Source organism: Heterodontus francisci, chromosome 1, assembly GCF_036365525.1.
Source record: "Heterodontus francisci isolate sHetFra1 chromosome 1, sHetFra1.hap1, whole genome shotgun sequence".
NCBI classification, from domain to species: Eukaryota; Metazoa; Chordata; class Chondrichthyes; order Heterodontiformes; family Heterodontidae; genus Heterodontus; species Heterodontus francisci.
The window spans coordinates 6704432-6716889 of NC_090371.1; the positions used below are offsets into that span (position 1 = coordinate 6704432).

Genomic DNA, 12458 nt, shown 5'->3' on the forward strand with positions numbered 1-12458 from the left:
GCAAAGGTTTCATCAAAGAGTTAGGTTTCAAGGGGGAAAGCGAGGTCGAGAATTATAAAATCAAGATGCTACTTGACTGAGAGCCAATGTAGGTTCGCGAGAACAGGGGTGATAGGTGAATGGGACTTGGTCCGATTGAGGACATAGCAGCAGAGTTTTGGATGACCTCAAGTTTAGTAGGATACTATCAGGCAAGAGTGCGTTGGAATAGACAAGTCTCGAGGTAATGAAGGCATGAATGAGGGTTTCAGCAGCAGATGAGCTGAAAGAGGGACGAAGTCGGGCAATGTTGGAGAGGTGGAAATAGGCGGTCTTCGTGATGGCACGAATATGAGGTTGAAAGCTGAACCCTAGTTGAGTGACACCAATTTTATCGACAGACTGGCTTAATCTGAGTCACACTCAGTCTCTCACGCTTGCACCCGATCTCTCTCATCACTCATGCTAAGTCTATATTACTCGCCTGCACCCAGGCCCTCCCTGGCTGGCTCTGCCCCTCCCTCATTCGCGCTCTGTCCCTTTCTCACTCGCACCTTGTCCTCATCTCACTTACACTCAGTTTCTTACTCTCGTATATAACCTCTTGTTGCTCACGCTACTCATAATAAATCTGTCTTGCTTGCCCGCACTCTGCTTCTCTCCTTCACTTGCACTCAGCATCTCTCACAAGAAATAGGAGCAGGAGTAGACCCTATGGCCCATCGAGCCTGCTCTGCCATTCAATACGATCATGACTGATCTTGGGCTTCAATTCCACTTTCCTGCCCGCTCCCCATATCCCTTGATACCCTGCAAGACCAAAAATCTATCTATCCCAGCCTTAAATATATTCAATGATGCAGTGTCCACAACCCTCTGGGGTAGAGAATTCCAAAGATTCACAACTCTTTGAGTGAAGTAATTTCTCCTCATCTCAGTCCTGAATGATTGACCCCTTATCCTGAGACTGTGTCCCTGTGTTCTAGATTCCCTGACCAGTGGGAACAATCTCTCAGCTTCTACCCGATCCAGCCCTTTCAGAATCTTGTATGTCTCAATTAGATCACTTCTCATTCTTCTAAACTCAGAGAATATCGGCCCAATTTACTCAGCCTCTCATCATAGGACAACCCCCTCATCCCAGGGACCAATTTAGTAAATCTTCGCTGCACTGCCTCCAGTGCAAGTATATCCTTTCTTAAATGCAGAGACCAAAACTGCACACAGTATTCCAGATGCGGTCTCACCAAAGCCCTGTACAATTTTAGTAAGATTTCTTTATTCCTGTACTCCAATCCGCTTGCAATAAAGGCCACCATGCCATTTGCCTTCCTATTGGCCTGCTGCACCTGCATGGTAACTTTGTGCATTCCTTGTACGAGTAACCCAAGTCTCTCTGAACATCAACACTGACCAGTTTCAGACCTTTGAAAAAATATTCTGCTTTTCTATTTTTAGGACCAAAGTGAACAACTCCACACTTCCCTACATTATACTCCATTTGCCATCTAGTTGCCCACTCACTTAACCTGTCTATATCTCTTTGCAGCCTCTCTACATCCTCCCCACAGCTTACCTTTCCACGAGCTTTGCATCATCAGCAAACTTAGATACATTACTCTCTGTCTCTTCATCCAAGTCATTAATATAGAGTGTAAATAGCTGAGGCCCCAGCACTGATCCTTGTGGCTGCCCCACTATTCACTGCCTGACAACTTGAATTTGCCCACTCTCTGCTTCCTGTCTGTTAACCAATCCTCTATCCACGCTTATATATTACCCCCAAAACCATGAGCCCTTATCTTGCCTATTAATCTTTTATGTGGCACCTTATCGAATTCCTTTTGGAAATCCAGGTATACTACATCTACTGGTTCCCCTTTATCTTCCCTACTAGTTACATCCTCAAAAAACTAATACATTTGTCGAACAGGATCTCTCTTTAGTAAAACCATGCTGACTTGTTCTAATCATATGATGCTTTTCCAAATGCAATGTTAAGATTTCTTTAATAATAGTTTCCAGTATCTTCCCAATGACTGATGTTAGGCTAACTGGCCTGTAGTTCCCTGTTTTCACTCTACCTTTCTTTAAAAGTGGTGTAACATTTTTCAACTTCCAATCTGATGGGATCATACCTGAATCTAAGGAATTCTGGAAAATCATAACCAGCACATCCACTATCTCTTTTAGAATTCTAGGATGTAGGTTATCTGGTTCTGAGGGCTTGTCAGATTTTTATAGAGTGATACAGCACTGAAACAGGCCCTTTGGCCCACTCAGTCTGTGCTGACCATCAACCACCCATTTATACTAATCCTACATTAATCCCTACCACATCCCCACAATTCTCCTACCACCTACCTACACTAGGGGCAATTTACAATGGCCAATTTACCTATCAACTTGCAAGTCTTTGGCTGCGGAAGGAAACCTGAGCACCCGGCAGAAACCCACACAGTCACAGGGAGAACTTGCAAACTCCACACAGGTGGTACATAGATCTGAACCCAGGTTGCTGCAGCTGTGAGGCTGTGGTGCAAACCACTGTGTCACTTTAGTCCCTCAAGCTTCTCCAATTGTTTGCACTCAGTCTCTCTCGCTCACATTTAGCCTCTTACTCTCTCTCTCTCGTGCTCTCACTCAGTCTCCCCAACTCACTCACTCACACACTCAGCGTCTCTCATTTGCATTCAGCCTCCCTCTCTTGCTTGCACTCAGTCTCTCTTGCACACTGTCTCACATTCGCAAGTCAGGCTCTCATTTGCTCGTACCGAGACTTTCTCACTTCCAGTTTCTCTCTTGTTTTCACACAACCTTGCTCTCGGTTGCAAGAAGTCTTTGGCTCACTCGCATTCAGTCTTTCCTGCTCGCATGCAGTCTCTTCCCCTCGCTCACACGCAGTCTCTCTCACTCACAAAGAACAAAGAACAAAGAACAGTACATCACAGGAACAGGCCATTCGGCCCTCCAAGCCTGCGCCGATCTTGATGCCTGCCTAAACTAAAACCTTCTGCACTTCCGGGGCCCATATCCCTCTATTCCCATCCTATTCATGTATTTGTCAAGATGCCTCTTAAACGTCGCTATCGTACCTGCTTCCACCACCTCCCCTGGCAGCAAGTTCCAGGCACTCACCACCCTCTGTGTAAAGAACTTGCCTCGCACATACCCTCTAAACTTTGCCCGTCTCACCTTAAACCTATGTCCCCTAGTAACTGACTCTTCCACCCTGGGGAAAAGCTTCTGACTATCCACTCTGTCCATGCCACTCATAACTTTGCAAACCTGTATCATGTCGCCCCTCCACCTCCGTCGTTCCAGTGAAAACAATCCGAGTTTATCCAACCTCTCCTCATAGCTAATGCCCTCCAAACCAGGCAACATCCTGGTAAACCTCTTCTGTACCCTCTCCAAAGCCTCCACATCCTTCTGGTAGTGTGGCGACCAGAATTGCACGCAATATTCCCATCAAATTCAGTCTCTCTCTACAGTACATGATTTGCCTTTCGGAGCCTACATGAGTAACCCATATTTCTCTGTGACTGCTGTCAATCAGCTAAGAGAAATCATACATTGGGACCAGTGCAAGCTAGTGAGCATCTTCTCACACACATACCTGGTAACCCTTTCATATTGTACAGTTGGAATACCTCCTGGAACAATGTCTTTAGCTGATCTTCTATCCAGCCAGCCAATCTGACCTGACTCCCATTGACAACATTGCCCTGAAGTTCAATAAGTGATGTCAAATTTCATGGAAACTGCGAAGACAATGCATGAACTAATGAAACAGAATCCTTGGCTGGATCTTAAGAGCCTGCCACCGATCTCAGTGGCGAGCTCAAAAAATGGCAGCCCGCCCGTGCAGGCCGCAGGCCAAAGAGCCACCGCAAACTCCCTCATGTGGAAGGGGCAGGCTGTCCGTCACCGCGATGGCATCAGCTACCTGTGCGCAGGTGCTGGTGCCATTTGTTAAAGGGCAGCCACCCCTACCGGCACATTTAAATGTTTAAAGAAGTAACCCCCAATAAATAAATAAATAAATTTATAGTGCCCCTTTTTCGACCCCCAATAACAATTACATTAACTGCACAAAGTTTAAAGTTCAACCCTTCCCAACTTCCCCTGCACCATTACATTTATTTGACCCTATCCCCCTTCATTCCGCACTGAAAATCTTACCTCCTCCCCCCTTCCCACCAGTCTGGTGTCACGTTTCCCCAGACAGGGATTTGAAGGCACTGGAGTGCTGGCCACTGTGCAGGGTCCTCAAGATTGAATCTGTTTTATTGATTTAAATATTTTAATTGCGGTCCATTTCCATGGAGCATTGCTGTCGCTGGGAGGATTGGACCCAGTCATCCCAACATCGAGGTCCATGGCGAGCCTCATCCGGAGTCGTCATCAGGCCCCACCACCACGGAACCCGTCACCTGGGTGAAAACAAGATCTAGCCCCTCATTTCCTTCAGAGTGGACACATCACTGTAACTGATATCCTCCCATCAAGCTTACTGATCAGTATTAGTATTGAAATCATCAGCAGTTTGAGGTTGTGTTCATTCATTCTATTGGAACAAGGGCAGTGTGTTGGCCACCACCCACGAGGAGTGGGGAAATAGAAGTAAGAATGGGTGCTCACCGAGCCTACTCCTCCAGATTGCTCCTCTGAACATATTCCACCAAACGATGCCAAACCCGCAAGGCTTCCTGAAAAATAGCCACCTCTGTAAAAGAGAAAACATTGAGAAGAATATCCTAGAATCAAAGGACGACTTAGAGTTGTTATAAAGAACAGCAAATCACCTCCACTTTCTCTGCAACCCACCTCTGAGACACCCACTGGGCCTGACCTGAGCCCTTGTTCCCGGGGCTGAATGACGAAAATAACTTACACAGTTAAATATGCTGCCACATTCCACACAATGCCAAGATCCTCTTGTTTGAGATGGTCATTGTCCAACACTTGTGTGGCACGAATATTACTTGTAATTTATCAGCCCAAGCCTCAATGTTGTCCAGGTCTTACCACATCCAGGCACAGACTGAGGAACTTCAAATGGAATGGAACATTGTACAATCATCATCGAACATTCTCACTTCTGATGGAGGGAAGGTCAGGGATGAATTGATGAAGCAACTGAAAATGGTTGAACCTGGGACACTGCCCTGAGATGCTAATGCAGCGATTTCCTGAAGCTAGGATTGGCCTCCAAACACAACCATCTTCCTTTGTGCGCAGTCTGACTCCACTCAGAGGAGATTTCCTCATGACTTCCATTCACTTCAATTTTACTAGGGCTTCTGATGTCACACGCGGTCAAATGCTGCCTTGATGTCAAGGGCAGTCACTCGCACCTCACCTCTTGAATTCAGCCCTTTTGTCCATTTTCGACTAAAGCTGTAATGAGGTCTGGAGCCGATTGGTCCGGGTGGAACCCAGACAGATCAGCGGTGAGCAGGGTATTGCTGAGTAAGTGCCGCTTGAAAGCACTGTCACTGACATCTTCCATCAGTTTGCTGACAATTGAGATTATATGAGGGTATTGTGGTTTTGTCACAAGGTAAGTAATCCACAGGTGTTGAATTCTGAAACAGCTATGAGTTCAAAAAAGCAGCATGCTATTGACAGAGTGAAGTCACAGAATCACAGAATTGTTACAACACAGAAGGAGCCCAATCGATTCATCGTGTCCGCACCGGCTCTCCGAACGAGCAAGTCACCTAATGCCATTCCCCTGCCTTCTCCCCATAACCCTGTACATTCTTCCCCTTCAGATAACACTCCAATTCCCTTTTGAATGCTTCAATTGAACCTGCCTCCACCACAATCTCAGGCAGTGCATTCCAGACCTTAACCACTCGCTGCGTAAAAACGTTTTTGCTCATAGTGCTTTTGCTTCTCGTGTTAGTTACTTGAAATCTCTGCCCTCACGTTCTAGATCATTCCAAGAAAGGGAACAGTTGTCTCAAGTTTACACTGTCCAGATCTTTATGATTATTGCATCAGTGACCCCTCAGTCTCTCTCTCCACCCAGTGTCCAGTCTGATTATTGTATCACTGACCCTTCAGTCTCTCTCTCCACCCAGTGTCCAGTCTGATTATTGTATCACTAACCCCTCAGTCAACAGAAAATCCGGAGCGGAACCCCGTAGGCGGTCATGTGTCACCTTTGGCATGTTTCCGGCAGTTCCTGCAGCCATACTGGTGCCAAACGTCGTGTCCTGCACTCCTTTGGACCCCACCAGAAAGGCCGAGAGGGGGGTTTTGACGACTGGGCAACTCTCAACCTCCATAAATTTGCCCAGGCATGCGCCATGGAGAGGTCACTCCATAGTTGCCTCACAGCGACTAAAACAACACGGAAGGCAGCAGTTACGGGTTATAAGTCCAGATAAATTGGCGTAGAAACTGGGCGCCACGGGTTGCCTTTGTCGGTGGGAGAGGTCATTGCACCTCACTGGACAGCTACCGCCCGCCTCAAACCGGGCAGCCCCCGGTCAATAAGGTTCTGTCCCGCCACAGTCTGCCTGCTTCAATGGGTGCTTGGAGCTCAGGGTCATTGCCCGAAAGGTGGACTGATACACCGCACCAAACAACACGAAAAAAGGAAAGAAGGTACCAGCCCTTCGCTTTGCAAGCTGGAACGTCAGAACTATGTGTCCTGGCCTGTCGGAAGACCTTACACAAATCAACGATTCTCGGAAGACCGCCATCATTAACAACGAGCTCAGTAGATTCAATGTGGACATTGCAGCACTTCAGGAGACTCGCCTCCCCGCGAGTGGCTCTCTAGCAGAGCAAGACTACACCTTCTTCTGGCAGGGCAGGGATCCTGAAGAACCAAGACAGCATGGAGTGGGCTTCGCCATCAGAAACTCCTTGCTCAGCATGATAGAGCCTCCCTCAAATGGCTCGGAACGCATACTGTCCATCCGACTGCTCACCACCTCTGGTCCAGTACACCTACTCAGCATCTATGCTCCAACACTCTGCTCCCCACCTGAAGCTAAAGACCAGTTCTATGAACAACTCCATAACATCATTAGCAGCATCCCCAACACTGAACACCTATTCCTGCTGGGGGACTTTAATGCCAGGGTTGGGGCCGACCATGACTCATGGCCCTCCTGCCTTGGGCGCTATGGCATTGGAAGGATGAATGAGAATGGACAGAGACTGCTTGAGTTGTGTACCTATCATAACCTCTGCATCACCAACTCGTTCTTTCACACTAAACCCTGTCACCAGGTTTCATGGAGGCACCCAAGATCACGTCGTTGGCACCAGCTAGACCTCATTGTCACAAGGCGAGCCTCTTTAAACAGTGTTCAAATCACACGCAGCTTCCACAGTGCGGACTGCGACACCGACCACTCCCTGGTGTGCAGCAAGGTTAGACTCAGACCAAAGAAGTTGCATCATTCCAAGCAGAAGGGCCACCCGCGCATCAACACGAGCAGAATTTCTCACCCACAGCTGTTACAAAAATTTCTAAATTCACTTGTAACAGCCCTTCAAAACACTCCCACAGGGGATGCTGAGACCAAGTGGGCCCACATCAGAGACGCCATCTATGAGTCAGCTTTGACCACCTACGGCAAAAGTGCGAAGAGAAATGCAGACTGGTTTCAATCTCATAATGAAGAGCTGGAACCTGTCATAGCCGCTAAGCGCATTGCACTTTTGAACTACAAGAAAGCCCCCAGCGATTTAACATCCGCAGCACTTAAAGCAGCCAGAAGTACTGCACAAAGAACAGCTAGGCGTTGCGCAAACGACTACTGGCAACACCTATGCAGTCATATTCAGCTGGCCTCAGACACCGGAAACATCAGAGGAATGTATGATGGCATGAAGAGAGCTCTTGGGCCAACCATCAAGAAGATCACCCCCCTCAAATCTAAATCGGGGGACATAATCACTGACCAACGCAAACAGATGGACCGCTGGGTTGAGCACTACCTAGAACTGTACTCCAGGGAGAATGCTGTCACTGAGACTGCCCTCAATGCAGCCCAGCCTCTACCAGTCATGGATGAGCTGGACATACAGCCAACCAAATCGGAACTCAGTGATGCCATTGATTCCCTAGCCAGCGGAAAAGCCCCTGGGAAGGACAGCATTACCCCTGAAATAATCAAGAGTGCCAAGCCTGCTATACTCTCAGCACTACATGAACTGCTATGCCTGTGCTGGGACGAGGGAGCAGTACCCCAGGACATGCGCGATGCCAACATCATCACCCTCTATAAAAACAAAGGTGACCGCGGTGACTGCAACAACTACCGTGGAATCTCCCTGCTCAGCATAGTGGGGAAAGTCTTTGCTCGAGTCGCTCTGAACAGGCTCCAGAAGCTGGCCGAGCGCGTCTACCCTGAGGCACAGTGTGGCTTTCGTGCAGAGAGATCGACTATTGACATGCTGTTCTCCCTTCGTCAGATACAGGAGAAATGCCGTGAACAACAGATGCCCCTCTACATTGCTTTCATTGATCTCACCAAAGCCTTTGACCTCGTCAGCAGACGTGGTCTCTTCAGACTACTAGAAAAGATCGGATGTCCACCAAAGCTACTAAGTATCATCACCTCATTCCATGACAATATGAAAGGCACAATTCAACATGGTGGCTCCTCATCAGAGCCCTTTCCTATCCTGAGTGGTGTGAAACAGGGCTGTGTTCTCGCACCCACACTTTTTGGGATTTTCTTCTCCCTGCTGCTTTCACATGCGTTCAAATCCTCTGAAGAAGGAATTTTCCTCCACACAAGATCAGGGGGCAGGTTGTTCAACCTTGCCCGTCTAAGAGCGAAGTCCAAAGTACGGAAAGTCCTCATCAGAGAACACCTCTTTGCTGACGATGCTGCTTTAACATCTCACACTGAAGAATGCCTGCAGAGTCTCATCGACAGGTTTGCGTCTGCCTGCAATGAATTTGGCCTAACCATCAGCCTCAAGAAAACGAACATCATGGGGCAGGATGTCAGAAATGCTCCATCCATCAATATTGGCGACCACGCTCTGGAAGTGGTTCAAGAGTTCACCTACCTAGGCTCAACTATCACCAGTAACCTGTCTCTAGATGCAGAAATCAACAAGCGCATGGGTAAGGCTTCCACTGCTATGTTCAGACTGGCCAAGAGAGTGTGGGAAAATGGCGCACTGACACGGAACACAAAAGTCCGAGTGTATCAGGCCTGTGTCCTCAGTACCTTGCTCTACGGCAGCGAGGCCTGGACAACGTATGCCAGCCAAGAGCGACGTCTCAATTCATTCCATCTTCGCTGCCTTCGGAGAATACTTGGCATCAGGTGGCAGGACTATATCTCCAACACAGAAGTCCTTGAAGCGGCCAACATCCCCAGCTTATACACACTACTGAGTCAGCGGCGCTTGAGATGGCTTGGCCATGTGAGCCGCATGGAAGATGGCAGGATCCCCAAAGACACATTGTACAGCGAGCTCGCCACTGGTATCAGACCCACCGGCCGTCCATGTCTCCGTTATAAAGACGTCTGCAAACGCGACATGAAATCGTGTGACATTGATCACAAGTCGTGGGAGTCAGTTGCCAGCATTCGCCAGAGCTGGCGGGCAGCCATAAAGACAGGGCTAAATTGTGGCGAGTCGAAGAGACTTAGTAGTTGGCAGGAAAAAAGACAGAGGCGCAAGGGGAGAGCCAACTGTGCAACAGCCCCAACAAACAAATTTCTCTGCAGCACCTGTGGAAGAGCCTGTCACTCCAGAATTGGCCTTTATAGCCACTCCAGGCGCTGCTTCACAAACCACTGACCACCTCCAGGCGCGTATCCATTGTCTCTCGAGATAAGGAGGCCCAAAGAAGAAGAAGAATAAACCCCTCAGTCTCTCTCTCCACAAAGTGTCCAGTCTGATTATTGTATCACTGACCCCTCAGTCTCTCTCTCCACACAGTGTCCAGTCTGATTATTGTATCACTGACCCCTCAGTCTCTCTCTCCACCCTGTGTCCAGTCTGATTATTGTATCACTGACCCCTCAGTCTCTCTCTCCACACAGTGTCCAGTCTGATTATTGTATCACTGACCCCTCAGTCTCTCTCTCCACACAGTGTCCAGTCTGATTATTGTATCACTGACCCCTCAGTCTCTCTCTCCACACAGTGTCCGGTCTGATTATTGTATCACTGACCCCTCAATCTCTCCCTCCACCCAGTGTGCAGTCTGATTATTGTATCACTGACCCCTCAATCTCTCTCTCCACCCAGTGTCCAGTCTGATTATTTTATCACTGACCCCTCAGTCTCTCTCTCCACCCAGTGTCCAGTCTGATTATTGTATCACTGACACCTCAGTCTCTCTTTACCCAGTGTCCGGTCTGATTATTGTATCACTGACCCCTCAGTCTCTCTTTACACAGTGTCCAGTCTGATTATTGTATCACTGACCCCTCAGTCTCTCTCTCCACCCAGTGTCCAGTCCGATTATTGTATCACTGACCCCTCAGTCTCTCTCTCCACCCAGTGTCCAGTCTGATTATTGTATCACTGACCCCTCAGTCTCTCTTTACCCAGTGTCCGGTCTGATTATTGTATCACTGACCCCTCAATCGCTCCCTCCACCCTGTGTCCAGTCTGATTATTGTATCACTGACCCCTCAATCTCTCCCTCCACCCAGTGTCCAGTCTGATTATTGTATCACTGACCCCTCAGTCTCTCTCTCCACCCAGTGTCCAGTCTGATTATTGTATCACTGACCCCTCAGTCTCTCTCTCCACCCAGTGTCCAGTCTGATTATTGAATCACTGACCCCTCAGTCTCTCTCCACCCAGTGTCCAGTCTGATTATTGTATCACTGACCCCTCAGTCTCTCTCTCACCCAGTGTCCAGTCTAATTATTGAATCACTGACCCCTCAGTCTCTCTATCCACCCTGTGTCCAGTCTGATTATTGTATCACTGACCCCTCAGTCTCTCTCCACCCAGTGTCCAGTCTGATTATTGTATCACTGACCCCTCAGTCTCTCTCTCCACCCAGTGTCCAGTCTGATTATTGTATCACTGACCCCTCAGTCTCTCTCTCCACCCAGTGTCCAGTCTGATTATTGAATCACTGACCCCTCAGTCTCTCTCTCCACCCTGTGTCCAGTCTGATTATTGTATCACTGACCCCTCAGTCTCTCTCCACCCAGTGTCCAGTCTGATTATTGTATCACTGACCCCTCAGTCTCTCTCTCCACCCAGTGTCCAGTCTGATTATTGTATCACTGACCCCTCAGTCTCTCTCCACCCAGTGTCCAGTCTGATTATTGTATCACTGACCCCTCAGACTCTCTCTCCACCCAGTGTCCAGTCTGATTATTGTATCACTGAGCCCTCAGTCTCTCTCTCCACCCAGTGTCCAGTCTGATTATTATATCACTGACCCCTCAGTCTCTCTCTCCACCCAGTGTCCAGTCTGATTATTGTATCACTGACCCCTCAGTCTCTCTCTCTCCACCAAGTGCCCAGTCTGATTATTGAATCACTGACCCCTCAGTCTCTCTCTCCACCCTGTGTCCAGTCTGATTATTGTATCACTGACCCCTCAGTCTCTCTCTCCACCCTGTGTCCAGTCTGATTATTGTATCACTGACCCCTCAGTCTCTCTCTCCACCCTGTGTCCAGTCTGATTATTGTATCACTGACCCCTCAGTCTCTCTCTCCACCCTGTGTCCAGTCTGATTATTGTATCACTGACCCCTCAATCTCTCTCCACCCAGTGTCCAGTCTGATTATTGTATCACTGACCCCTCAATCTCTCCCTCCACCCAGTGTCCAGTCTGATTATTGTATCACTGACCCCTCAGTCTCTCTCCACCCAGTGTCCAGTCTGATTATTGTATCACTGACCCCTCAATCTCTCCCTCCACCCAGTGTCCAGTCTGATTATTGTATCACTGACCCCTCAATCTCTCCCTCCACCCAGTGTCCAGTCTGATTATTGTATCACTGAACCCTCAGTCTCTCTCTCCACCCTGTGTCCAGTCTGATTATTGTATCACTGACCCCTCAGTCTCTATCTCCACCCAGTGTCCAGTCTGATTATTGTATCACTGACCCCTCAGTCTCTCTCTCAACCCAGTGTCCAGTCTGATTATTGTATCACTGACCCCTCAGTCTCTCTTAACCCAGTGTCCAGTCTGATTATTGTATCACTGACCCCTCAGTCTCTCTCTCCACCCTGTGTCCAGTCTGATTATTGTATCACTGACCCCTCAGTCTCTCTTTACCCAGTGTCCAGTCTGATTATTGTATCACTGACCCCTCAGTCTCTCTCCACCCAGTGTCCAGTCTGATTATTGTATCACTGACCCCTCAGTCTCTCTTTACCCAGTGTCCTGTCTGATTATTGTATCACTGACCCCTCAGTCTCTCCCAACCAGTGTCCAGTCTGATTATTGTATCACTGACCCCTCAGTCTCTCTCTCCACCCAGTGTCCAGTCTGATTATTGTATCA

The 12458-nt window shown here is 48.4% G+C and overlaps 1 protein-coding gene across 1 annotated transcript in view; it reads right to left on the reverse strand.

The window, feature by feature from the left end:
* LOC137377644 (disintegrin and metalloproteinase domain-containing protein 12-like) overlaps positions 1 to 12458 on the reverse strand; it is a 369827-nt gene that overhangs the window by 145512 nt on the left and 211857 nt on the right. Inside the window, exon 10 of the mRNA XM_068047522.1 lies at positions 4624 to 4708. Within this exon, the coding sequence (XP_067903623.1) occupies positions 4624 to 4708 (85 nt within the window). The remainder of the gene's footprint in view (positions 1 to 4623; positions 4709 to 12458) is intronic.